At 41.6% G+C, this 12921-nt stretch overlaps 3 protein-coding genes across 5 annotated transcripts; all 3 read left to right on the top strand.

The window, feature by feature from the left end:
• LOC108957051 (late embryogenesis abundant protein Dc3-like) lies at nt 1-794 on the top strand. The gene is made up of 2 exons (XM_010035629.3): nt 1-150; nt 273-794. The coding sequence occupies exons 1-2, from the start codon at nt 97-99 to the stop codon at nt 585-587; spliced, it is 369 nt and encodes a 122-aa protein (XP_010033931.2). The 5' UTR covers nt 1-96; the 3' UTR covers nt 588-794.
• A 1259-nt stretch (nt 795-2053) lies between these two features.
• On the top strand, nt 2054-4600 carry LOC104423159. Of its 2 annotated transcripts, none has more exons than XM_039303184.1 (2): nt 2054-2197; nt 3232-4600. In XM_039303184.1, the coding sequence occupies exon 2, from the start codon at nt 3274-3276 to the stop codon at nt 4342-4344; it is 1071 nt and encodes a 356-aa protein (XP_039159118.1). In that variant the 5' UTR covers nt 2054-2197; nt 3232-3273; the 3' UTR covers nt 4345-4600. The 2 variants fall into 2 exon arrangements, with proteins under 2 accessions (XP_039159118.1, XP_039159119.1); XM_039303185.1 differs by having other exon boundaries at nt 2181-2285.
• A 2220-nt stretch (nt 4601-6820) lies between these two features.
• LOC120289179 lies at nt 6821-11396 on the top strand. Of its 2 annotated transcripts, none has more exons than XM_039303715.1 (2): nt 6821-7177; nt 9931-11396. In XM_039303715.1, the coding sequence occupies exon 2, from the start codon at nt 9973-9975 to the stop codon at nt 11119-11121; it is 1149 nt and encodes a 382-aa protein (XP_039159649.1). In that variant the 5' UTR covers nt 6821-7177; nt 9931-9972; the 3' UTR covers nt 11122-11396. The 2 variants fall into 2 exon arrangements, with proteins under 2 accessions (XP_039159649.1, XP_039159650.1); XM_039303716.1 differs by lacking the exon at nt 6821-7177 and adding an exon at nt 8849-8869.
• The last annotated feature ends 1525 nt before the right edge of the window (nt 11397-12921 follow it).

The following is a 12921-nucleotide window of genomic DNA, read 5'->3' as shown; positions in this document are numbered from 1 at the left end:
TGGTGCTAACGGATCACCTTCATCCTCCTCCTCCTCCTTCCAATCACTAGAAACTACGCTGTCAGTCGCATCAGCATTCAGCAACACCTTCCAACAATGGCGTCTCACGACAAGAGCTTTCGAGCAGGCGAAACCAAGGGCCGTACCGAGGTATTTACATGTGTTTATGTCTGTTCTTGAAGCGTGATAACTTCTGTGCACGAGCTAAAGAATTAAGGGTTCGGAGCGTTGTTTTGTAAGTGACTGAACTCGGATCCTGGTGTTCTACACAGGAGAAGACGGACCGAGCGATGGGGGCCGTGAGAGACAAGGCCGAGGCAGCCAAGGACAAGACCTACGACACGGCTCAGGCGGCCAAGGACAAGACCCACGAGAGCAAGGACCAGTCCGGCAGCTACATCTCCGAGAAGGCCGGCGCCGCCAAGCAGAAGGCCTCCGAGACCGCCGAGGCCACCAAGGAGAAGGCGTCGCGGGCCGCGGAGCAGGTGAAGAGCATGGCCCAAGGCGCCAAGGAATCCGTGAAGCACACCTTCGGGATGGCCGGCGACGAGGACCAAGACAGGGACGACCCGCCCCGCTACACTTAGCTAGCTCCTCCCTATCGCCACCGCAGTTCGTGTGTTTTTCCATTGCGATTTCGGATTGGGACGTGTTTTTGTAGGTGCTATGTTGCTTTCCTATGTCTTTTCAGTTTTTCCAAAAGCGTGCGGGTTTGTCTTTCGGTGGCGCCATTGCACTTTCATCATGTGCAACAGCTATGTTCTCGAATGGAATAAATATTCTTTCCCTTTTTACCCGTCTTGATCTTTTTGCCAACGCTTTTCCGGGATCTGTTTTTGTTCTGTGGGGACTCAGAGACGGTGGAGAGTTGGGCAAAAAAAATGTAAAAGGATTGAACAGGACAAAAGGTGGAAAGAAATGCAGAAATTTATAGAAGTATATATCATGGAGGAGAATTAAAGTCGAGATCGAGTCTCTTGGACAAGATTGAATTGGACTGTTTTCCAAGATTGAATTGGACTGTTTTCCGATTTTTTTTTTTTTGTCGGTTTTACTCTAATACTCACTTCCTCAGGTCCTACTCTAATACTCACTTCGCCTTGCGGGCGTGGGAATCGAAACCCATTCCTGAAATGAAATCGTCTCCACCCCAATTCCCTCTGAGAAAGTGCGGATTTAAACCTCTCACCTCCCCTCCAAGTTAGAAAAGTGACCGCGAAACCCCGTGGGAATCGAAACCCATTCACGAAATGAAATCGTCCACCCCAATTCCTCTGAGAAAGTGCGGATTTAAACCTCTCACCTCCCCTCCAAGTTAAAAATGTGACCGCGAACCCCCAGTGGTTAGACTGTTTTCCGATTTGAAACGACACAATTTGCTCATTCTTGCTGCTCGCCAAATTGTCGAACCAAAAGTTCTTTTTTTTTGCAGCGTAATTTGCATTTAAAGATTGCAATTTTCTTCTTTTTTTTTTCTAAAATATCCTAATTTAATAATTTGTAGGTATTTAAACAATGGATAAAGAAGTGATCATTAGTTTTATATTATGTAGGGCATTACAATTTCAACATTCTTGAATCTTTGTTATCTCCTAACGATTTTTAAAACTTAAGTCCCGGAATAATTTCTCTCTATATATGTAATAACTTCACAAATAATGATTTTTTAATTAACTGCTGAACCTTATAAATCCCTAAAAAAATAATTTTTCGAAGATCTCTTTCCTTTGCTTTTTTCTTTTTGGTTTATAATTGCAAGATCTCTTAAGAAGAACTACTTTATGCATCCGCCATACTATAAGTCATGGCATGTGCAGCTTACTAAATCATTACCATATATTAAAAAGGAAGGTACTAGAACGGGTTAAGGTTTAGAAAACTTCCTCATCTCGAATTTCGTAAAAAAGGAAAAAAAAATCGAGATAACAACAATAATAATAATAATAATAATAATAATAATAATAATAATAATAATAATAATAATAATTTTTTAAGAAATATTTCAGATAAAAGTTAGTTGTTGCCCAGAAATCCTTTTAATGATTCGATTTTCGATGAACTGTTTCTTGTTTCGGTCGAGATTTTCGATGAATTTAATGTTTTTGGGTTTATCGAGGATAGTCCGTCCCGTCTCCTTGCGCCTCTAAAAGCCCACCGGAGGAGCAAGCTTTGCGGCCGGTCTTCGTCGGGACAGCCGGTGAGTTCCTCTGCGATTCCTCCTGCTGCTGCTGCTTCGTCGTCCGTCGTCTTCTTGTCGTCGATCTTTCGAGTTTTTTTCCATCTGGGTATTTTCCCTTTCTTGCGGTTCTGTCGCATGGCGCGTCTTGATTTTCTTGGCCTGCGGTCGCTTGGATCTCTCTGGAATTTCCTTTTTACCTGGTTCGAATCGATGCGGAATCGCGGCTAGCCACTCGCGTTCGTTTCCTTTGCTTTTTCTTGCCGTCCATCGCCGCGGCAAGTTGGGACTCGCGTTCCTAGTGTCGTAGGTTTTGGTCGGCGGTGAAAAGAACCGGTTCTTGATAGAGCCCGGAGGAAACTTCGCGTCGGTTCCGGAATTCCGGGTCGTGTTCTCTCTGTATGTCCGGTGCCGCTTTCCTGCCTCAAATTTCTTGCTGGGCGCCGTTTGGGGTTCTGAATTTTAAGGATGGTGGAGTGTTTAGGTGATTATTGTGGAGGATAGGGTTTGTATTCGCGTTCTCCCGTGATTCTGCTGTTCATTGTTATCTGGGTCTGTTCAGGTTTATGGGTTTGGATGTCTTAGTTGTTTGTGGATTGCTTGCATTGACAGCTTAGCCTTACTAAAGATGGGATCACTGGAGGGCCAAGTATAGGGAACCATCGAGGGTCCATGACCTTCTTTATTTCTAAGCATCAATCTGTGAGCACGGTGGTCTTGTTCTTCTATAGATCCGATCATGTGTGCGGCAGCTTGAAAATCATGTCTTTCCGCTTTCCATTATTTGAAATGCCTAGATGACTTCAGACGTCAGTTCCCAATGCTTTTAAGTAATTAGATAGCGTTTCGATATTCGATAAAAATCAATATTTCATGTGTTAAAAGAAAGGTCAAAACCCAGAGAGACGACATTGGGCAATCCCTATTTAACATGTTTGGTTTACATCTGAATAAGAAATCAACTCCCGTGGCAGGAGTTTATGTTTGCATCTTACTTTTGAGAACATGTCTTTTACTAGGTTCATTCGACTGATTCTGTCACTTGTATGTTGCAGAGAATTTACAAGTGCCTAGTGGGAAGGTATTAACAGTCTAGAATGTCAAAGGACAGTACGGTCCGTTCCATTGTTGACCATGGGTCTTCAGCAGCTCCTGATCCCTGCTCCTCCCAGCAAATTAAGTTGCTCGAGTCCAACAACCCAGTTGATTTAGCTGAAAACATCAGAGAATGGGAGGAAGCTAGGTGCCCCATTTGCATGGAGCATCCTCACAACGCTGTCATCTTGAAATGTTCATCTCAGGGATGCCAGCCATACATGTGCAACACTAGCCACCACCATTCTAATTGTCTCGATCAGTTCAATAATAGATCACCAGTTCTGTCTCCCTCAATAGCATTACCTAGTAGTATTGTTCTGTGTGGGAGTGATTTGGACTCAAAGCTTGTCTGCCCTTTATGTAGAGGGAAGATACTGGGTTGGGATGTCAGTGAGGCTGCTCGCCAGTACATGGATTCCAAACCAAGGAGTTGTTCCCTGGAGACTTGTATGTTCACTGGGACTTACTCAGAATTAACGAAGCATGCTAGATCTGAGCACCCACATATGAGGCCATCGGAGGTGGATCCGTCACGGCAGCATGATTGGACGAGGTTGGAACAGGAAACAGATCTCGAAGATCTCTGGAGCACCCTAGAGTCAGATTTTATTGAAGATGAAATGTATGCTGGCCATTTGTCTATGACAGAATATTGGTTTGAGGATGATTGGTCATCTTTTTTATCCTGGCCCTTGTATAGGGCAGAGGTTGGGAATGCGTTCGTCTTTCAGAGCCTTGGCCAAGGCCGTAGACAGATGCATGCTGGCCATTTGTTTATGGCAGAAAATGAAAGTCTGGACCCAATGCTCCTGCTTGAGGTCGTTTGGTCGTTTAGTTCATCCAGGGCCTTGTCTGCGGCAGAGATTGTGAAAGAGCTCCTCTCGCAGAGCCTTGACCGAGGCCATAGACAGATGCGAAGTCGAATGCCGGCGCAGAGGACACCGTGGGGAAGATATGGATATGAGTCCAATGGTAGCGTGCGAAGGGCCAACTTCTCGGCCGTGAGGTGTAATGCCCAGAGGCTTCGGCGGCGGGATCACAGATGGTCAGCGTCTAGCAATAGGTGGTGATTACTAGAACAAGGTCTTTTGAGGATGCGGAATTTGGCGATTGGAACGTGACAGCGCGCTTTGATTAGGTCTGTGATGGTGGTACATTGTCCTCTCGCAACATAGAATCAGTGCATTGCCATGCATTTTTTTATTCTCTCTTCTAATCATATGGTTAGCTTACCTGGTAACTTTCCCTCAGTATATATATTGATGTTCCAGTCTTCTTGTACCAATTTTGCGAATTTCTTAATCGCTAAATTTCATATTTACGATCGATGAATGCGAAGTGGAGGACTTTAAGGAACGCCCCTGTTCTGATTTGGGCCTGCCAAAGAGTGAAAAGATACTAATTAAAGATGGCACTCCGGCTCTTGGACACTGGGAGTGCTCTGTGCATGATGGGGGCCCTCGGCAAGATATTGTAAGGATGGCATGATCTGGTAATATTGTCAATAAGTTGACAATTGTGAGCCTTCCCATCAAATAAATAAATAAATAAAATTAATTTAATATAAAACTGACTAGTGTTGACCAAATAAAACCCGACATGTGATGAGAGGGTCTATGGTTAATAACTCTATAAATAATACTGAAGTTTCTTCTTTAATTCTGATACACAAATAACCTCCTATGAGAATACACAAATAACCTCATATGAGAAGCAGTTAACGTAATTCGTGCGAGGTAGTCTTATTAAACTGATGATATAGAGGGGAAAAGATGAGACACATTTGAGTTCAAGATCATTGTTATTTCACATCAAGAACAATGAACTCCAAATTAAATACGTAAATCTCTTTTTCTCCATTCATGTGTTTTATATTCTAGTTATGGAGATTTTAGGGTGTCGTTTTTGCGGCTTACATATGGGATCAGAGCAGCCATAGTCTAGGTCTAGAATCGAATTTGGCTCATTTATGAAATTTTTTGTCTAGTGAAAATTAATTTTGATCACATAAACAAATAGAGTTTATCAAGACGAGCATTTTGATGAATGACGTGGTGTGCCTCCATGGGACACCGTCATGTGGAGAATATACAACTACATGTCACTTATTTTTCGCAAATGTGATTGTATGATGATGTATGTAATTTTTAGGATGTGTACTTACACGATTTCAAATTGCAAAGTACTCACATAATACTAATTGTATAAATTGTTTGTTTTTCAACCACCTTCTTTGTAAACGGAAACTCCATTATAATTAAAATTCTTACTGGTTCAAACTTTAAAAAAAAAAGGAATAAGGGTTTTCTATTTGGAATTGAGCCAGCAAATGTTCATATTACTCTTACAAATGATAAGTTGGCATATCTCACTACAATGCGGAACCCACGAAAGCATACTTTGCTGTTTGGAAAAAGAGCAATCGTATTTGCTTATTATCTATGAAGCAATTCATTCATGTATACATGAAAAGTGGTTTGCTAGCTAAGTGCACTACTAACAAATCGTGGAAGCTTTGAAGGTTAAGAACCATTTCTGGTCTAATGTTAAAATTTGGGCCCAACTACAATGGCTCTTCAACATGGGGTATGATGATTCTGGTGGGCTTAGAAATCACGAAGAATGATAGACCTGCAAACAAAACAAAAGGCCCATAATGTTTCTATTATTAATATTTGCATTGTGCATTAAGCTCTAAACACATTTCCACTTGATTTTGGGATTATTGCAACTAATTACAACTCCCAAAAATGAGACCTAGTCAATTGATGACCGAATAGCTAGGGCGGTGGGAGAGGAATAAAAATTGAAGAAAGAAAGAGGGTATTATGACATCCATAGAATTCCATATTTGATTATAGTATCGAGGATTAATTTCCACAATTGGATTATTAGGAGTTTGAGGCGATAGAGGCAGTGAATAGATTTCGATGCATGCATTAGTGGTATAAGACGACAATATCCACCACTAAATTTTTTATAGAATAGGGTTGGTATGTTCCAAATTTTATATTTGAAGATATTCAAGTTTTAAGAATGCCAAGAATAAAGTTTCATTTTGATTCCGTTGCCTATACAATAGATTGGGTTTCCATAAGTTGAGTTTTTGTATCAAAAGTCCGTCTCGTCTTAGAATGATTGTCGCATGTATTACGAACCTTTATCAAGAAAAGATCATGTCGATATTCATCCCCCTAGACAATTAATAATTATAGCAAGAAATCCATGCCAATTTACTAGTCATTGTGCTGTGCACATATAGCAGTTTGGAAAGTTCTCCTAACATTCGGTTGTTTGATAATCAAATCTCTCGATGTAGAGAATCGAATTTACTAGGGTCTTAATTATAATAAATAAGATCTAAATATAAATTTTCCAAGAATCACACCTAGAAAATTTCTCATCATAATCATTAAATACATCAATAAATGTTTTGTCAATTTTCAAAATCAATTAAAGAAATTTCCTCAACAATATTTACATTTGTTTATTCTTGTAGTGTTGTGACTTAAAAGAGAAATCGAGAAACAGAAATCATTAAAGAAATCTCCGAGATCGGAACCCGCGGCCCTTCGAATCTCCGAACCCGCGCGTCGTTCTCTGACGCCGGTTAGCAATTCGCCGTCGGCTGCGCCTCTCCTGCCGAAATAGCAGCAGAGCTTCGTCCAGGAGGATCGGGTCGGCCGCTTTCGTTTGATCCGGCGGCATCGACCTCGTCAAGGTCGAACCTCCGCCGCCGACGCGTCGACCGGGGGCCTTTCGATCGAGTCCTCCGCAAGTTCTGCGAGGAGGACTATCGAGCCGTTGTCTGGGTCGAGCTCAATTCGAAGATTCCTGACGAGGGGATCGTGGACTCACCGGAGGTTAATCGAGAGGTGCCACAATCGGATCTCGGTGCTCCAGGTAATTTTCGAATTTGGAATTGAATATCCCGATGGTTCGGCGTTTTAGAATCCTCAATCGGATAGTGGGTTACGGTAGTAAGAAGGTTGTTGAATGAATAATCGTATGATTGCGTGTCCTGTTTGGGCGGAACGCCAAATGTTAGTTGTTTTGCCCTAACCAAACATGTTTCATGTTCTTATTAAATCATGGGTGGTTAGCCTTTGATTTACTACGACAGGGAAAAGAAACGGCATATTGAAGGTAGATTACTATGGGGTCTGGTAGTAGGATTTCGGGGCAGAGATGGGAGTATTGACATTCATGAGATTGGAAAATGGCTTATTCATGATCATATTTGTCAATTCTTCCGTATAAGATTGAATTCTTAAAAAGGGGTCCTGGCATATTGCGCATTTTCCCCTGCTTCTTAAAAAATGGGAGCCAAATCTGTTAAAGTTGGATGCTGAGAAAACTCGAGCTCCAGTTTGGGTTAAATTTTTGAAAGTGCCTCTGCATTTGATGACATTAGAGAGTTTGAGTAATATAGCTACTGCAATTGGATTTCCTCTCTTCCCTGATAAGATAAGGCAATAGAGGAGGGTTGTTGCTTATCTTTTGCAGAAGGTTTTTACTGAAATAAATTTGACTTTGCTGTTTGAGGATGTTCTGTGTTCAAGCTATATGAGAAGCTTCAAAATGTTAAAGCAGCTTTGAAGAAACTCAATAGTAAGCAACTTTTTTGTCAAATTAATGAGCAAGTGAAGCAGGTGCAAGAACAGTTGACGGCTTTGAAGGCTCAAATTAATTCAGGTGGGCCAGTTCCAGATGAATAAGTATAGGAGGATTAATTTAAACTCAGAACTGAGTTTGAAGACTCAAGAACTGTGAAGAAGCCTTTTTCAAACAGTTGGGGGATAAAAACACACATACATTCATAGAATGGTTAGAATAAGAAATTCCAAGGGATCCCTTAGATTACTATACTCTGGAGATGGAAGAAAGCTTGGGTTTAAGGCCATAGCAGCGGAGGCTTTTATAGGAAGCTTTTGGGAACCTCTACTTCTGTTCTTCACATAACACATTCCACCAGATTATACAATTCAGGCTAGCTGATGATTGACATGCAAGATACGTTGAAACCAGTCAAGCAATTGAAGTTAAATCAGTTCTTTGGGCCATGAATGGGGAAAAAGCACCCCCTGTATGGCTTTTCTTCTCGGTTCTTTAAGGCAGCATGGACAGTGGTTGGGGAGAATTTTACTAATGCAATGTTGGAAATTTTTCTCATCTTCAAAGCTGATGATATGCCGGAAATTCCATGAAATTGTATTTTCAACTTTTGTAATTCATTAGTATTATTTTGACTATTATTTTGTATTTGATGATTTCTTATGTTGTTATCTAATCAATTTCTATTTTTAGAAATAGAAATTTTATTCTGTTATCAAATGGATTTCTGTTCCAGAAATAGAAATTTTGAGTCCTTATCAAACGAGTTTCCTTGCTCAAAAACTTGTCCAGAGAATAGAAATTGAGAAATCAATTTCTGGCTAGAAATCAATTTTCAATGAACTGTTTCTTGTTTCGGTCGAGATTTTGGATGAATCTAATGATTTTCAGTTTATCGAGGATAGTCCAGTCCCCTCTCCTTGCACCTCTAAAAGCCCACTTGAGGAGCAAGCTTTGCGGCGGTCTTCGTCGGGACAGCCGGTGAGTTCCTCTGCGATTCCTCCTGCTGCTGCTGCTGCTGCTGCTGCTGCTGCTTCTGCTTCGTCTAACCTCGTCCGTCGTCTTCTTGTCGTGGATCTTTCGAGTCTTTTTCCATCTGGGTTTTTCCCTTTCTTGCGGTTCTGTCGCATGGCGCGTCTTGATTTTCTTGGCCTGCGGTCGCTTGGATCTCTCTGGAATTTCCTTTTTACCTGGTTCGAATCGATGCGGAATCGCGGCTAGCGACTCGCGTTCGTTTCCTTTGCTTTTTCTTACTGTCCACCACCGCGGCAAGTTGGGACTGGCGTTCCTAGTGTCGTAGGTTTTGGTCAGTGGTGAAAAGAACCGGTTCTTGATAGAGCCCGGAGGAAACTTCACGTCGGTTCCGGAATTCCGGGTCGTGTTCCCTCTGTATGTCCGGTGCCGCTTTCCTGCCTCGAATTTCTTGCTGTGCGCCATTTGGGGTTCTGAATTTTAAGGATGATGGAGTGTTTAGGTGATTATTGTGGAGGATAGGGTTTGTATTCACGTTCTCCCGTGATTCTGCTGTTCATTGTTATCTGGGTCTGTTCAGGTTTATGGGTTTGGATGTCTTAGTTGTTTGTGGATGCTTGCATTGACAGCTTGCCTTACTAAAGATGGGATCATTGGAGGGCCAAGTATAGGAACCATCGAGGGTCCATGACTTTCTGTATTTCTAAGCATCAATCTGTGAGCACAGTTGTCTTGTTCTTCTATAGATCTGATAATGTGTGCGGCAGCTTGAAAATCATGTCTTTTCGCTTTCCATTATTTGAAATTCCTGGATGAGTTCAGACGTCAGTTCCCAATGCTTTTAAGTAATTAGATAGCGTTTCAATATTCGATAAAAGTCAATATTTCACGTGTTAAAAGAAAGGGCAAAACCCAGAGAGATGACATTAGGCAATCCCTATTTAACTTGTTTGGTTTACATCTGAATAAGAAATCAACTCCCGTGGCAGGGGTTTATGTTTGCATCTTACTTTTGAGAACATGTCTTTTACTAGGTTCATTTGACTGATTCTGTCACTTGTATGTTGCAGAGAATTTACAAGTGCTTAGTGGGAAAGTATTAACAGTCTAGAATGTCAAAGGACAGTACGGTCCGTTCCATTGTTGACCATGGGTCTTCAGCAGCTCCTGATCCCTGCTCCTCCCAGCAAATTAAGTTGCTCGAGTCCAACAACCCAGTTGATTCAGCTGAAAACATCAGAGAATGGGTGGAAGCTAGGTGCCCCATTTGCATGGAGCATCCTCACAACGCTGTCATCTTGAAATGTTCATCGCAGGGATGCCAGCCATACATGTGCAACACGAGCCACCACCATTCTAACTGTCTCGATCAGTTCAATAATAGATCACCAGTTCCGTCTCCCTCAATAGCATTACCTAGTAGTATTGTTCTGTGTGGGAGTGGTGTGGACTCGAAGCTTGTCTGCCCTTTTTGTAGAGGGAAGATACTGGGTTGGGATGTCAGAGAGGCTGCTCGCCAGTACATGGATTCCAAACCAAGGAGTTGTTCCCTGGAGACTTGTATGTTCACTGGGACTTACTCAGAATTAACGAAGCATGCTAGAACTGAGCACCCACATATGAGGCCATCGGAAGTGGATCCGTCACGGCAGCATGATTGGATGAGGTTGGAACGGGAAACAGATCTCGAAGATCTCTGGAGCACCCTAGAGTCAGATTTGTCTATGGCAGAATATCTGTTTGAGGATGATTGGTCATCTAGGGCAGAATCTCTGTTTGAGGATGATTGGTCATCTACGGCTGAATCTCTGTTTGAGGATGATTGGTCATCTACGGCAGATTCTCTGTTTGAGGATGATTGGTCATCTTTTTCATCCTGGCCCTTGTCTAGGGCAGAGGTTGGGAATGCGTTCGTCTTGCAGAGCCTTGGCCAAGGCCGTAGACATATGCATGCTGGCCATTTGTTTATGGCAGAAAATGAAAGTCTGGATCCAATGCTCCTGCTTGAGGTCGTTTGGTCGTTTAGTTCATCCAGGGCCTTGTCTGAGGCAGAGATTGCGAAAGAGCTCCTCTCGCAGAGCCTTGACCGAGGCCATAGACAGATGCGAAGTCGAATGCCAGCGCAGAGGACACCGTGGGGAAGATATGGATATGAGTCCAATGGTAGCGTGCAAAGGGCCAACTTCTCGGCCACGAGGTGTAATGCCCAGAGGCTTCGGCGGCAGGATCGCAGATGGTCAGCGTCTAGCAATAGGTGGTGATTACTAGAACAAGGTCTTTTGAGGATGCGGAATTTGGCTATTGGAACATGACAGTGCGCTTTGATTAGATCTGTGATTGTGGTACATTGTCCTCTCGCAACATTGAATCAATGCATTGCCGTGTATTTTTTTACTCTTCTACTCATATGGTTAGCTTACCGGGTGACTTTCCCTCAGTATATATATTGATGTTCCAGTCTTCTTGTACCAATTTACGAATTTCTTAATCGCTAAATTTCATATTTACGATCGATGAATGCGAAGTGTAGGACTTTGAGGAACGCCCCTGTTCTGATTTGGGCTGCCAAAGAGTGGAAATATGCTAATTGAAGATGGCACTCCGGCTCTTGGACACTGGGAGCGCTCTGTGCATGATGGGGCCCTCGGCAAGATATTGTAAGGATGGCATGATCTGGTAATATTGTCAATAAGTTGACAATTGTGAGCCTTCCCATCAAATAAATAAATAAGGTAATAAGGTAAGATATAAAAATTCTTAATTAGTTTAATATAAAGCTGACTAGCATTGACCAAATAAAGCCCAACATGTGATGAGAATATTTATGGCTAAAAATTCTATAAATAGTATTCAAGTTTCTCCTTTAATTCTGATGCATCAATAACCTCACATAAGAAGCAGTTACGTAACGTAATTCGTGCGTGGTCTTATTAGTTAGTGATATAGAAGACAAGAGAGGAGAAACACTTGAGTTCAAGATTGTCATTATTTAACATCAAGAACAATGAATTTCAAATTAAGTACATAAATTTCTCTTTCTCCATTGAGGTGTTTTTTATTCTAATTATAAAGATTTTGGGTGTCTTTTTTGCTGCTTACATATGGGATCAAAGCAGCCGTGGTCTAGGTCTGGAATCGAAATTTGGCTCGTTTCTGAAATTGTTTGTCCAGTGAAAATTAATTCTGATCACATAAACAGATAAGAGTTTGTCGAGACAAGCATTTTGATGAGTGGCGCGGTACGCCTCCGTATGATACCGCCATGCGCGGCCACACACAAGCGATGCCTGGAGTTACATGCGCTAGGGCTAATGTCGTCGCTGGCACAGGTTGACCTAAGTGACCCAACCCGGTTGACCATCGACCGGACCGGAGATCTAGGCTGGATCAAGCATGGTGCACCCTCCGGTGGTGCGTGAGGGCATGTGCGAGCTCCGTTTGGAGCATTCTCATGTTGTGATGCTCTACAATGTAATATATTCTATATACATGTTTGATGTTTTTAAAGATGTGAAAATGAAAACGTAACCCTATATACTTGTTTTTTTAAGGTATTTTAGCTTTCTTTCATGTATTTCACATGATAATCGAATGTGGAGCGTGATTTATTTATACATGTTAAAAATTCATTGATAGCATATACAATGTTTAACATGTATTAATGAATGAAATAATGTAATTGGTATAACATGTAATTTTAGTGACATATTGCGCATTTCTTCATATCTAAAATTACATGTACATGCTAAATGTGAGACATGAAGTTTATATCATTGGTATGAGAGAGTTTTTAAGATTCAATTGGGTTGTAAATTGATTGGGTTTGAAAAGTATCGGTCACATTTATGGTGAGATGTCTTATTTTCTAATGCGTGATAATACTCCCAAATAAGGTGATTGTATATTGGTTCATGAATGAACACATGTATAATATATGATTAAGAAGTGACTAATCATAATTGTTCATGTATTCGAATGTGATGAATTTACGAATGTTGAAATATATTCTCATGGACACCGTCATATGGAGATCACACAACAACATGTGCGTATTTTCCTCA

Source organism: Eucalyptus grandis, chromosome 10 (assembly GCF_016545825.1).
Source record: "Eucalyptus grandis isolate ANBG69807.140 chromosome 10, ASM1654582v1, whole genome shotgun sequence".
NCBI lineage: Eukaryota > Viridiplantae > Streptophyta > Magnoliopsida > Myrtales > Myrtaceae > Eucalyptus > Eucalyptus grandis.
The sequence above is the reverse complement of the archived record's forward strand: the minus strand, read 5'-3'. Positions and strand labels throughout refer to the sequence as shown.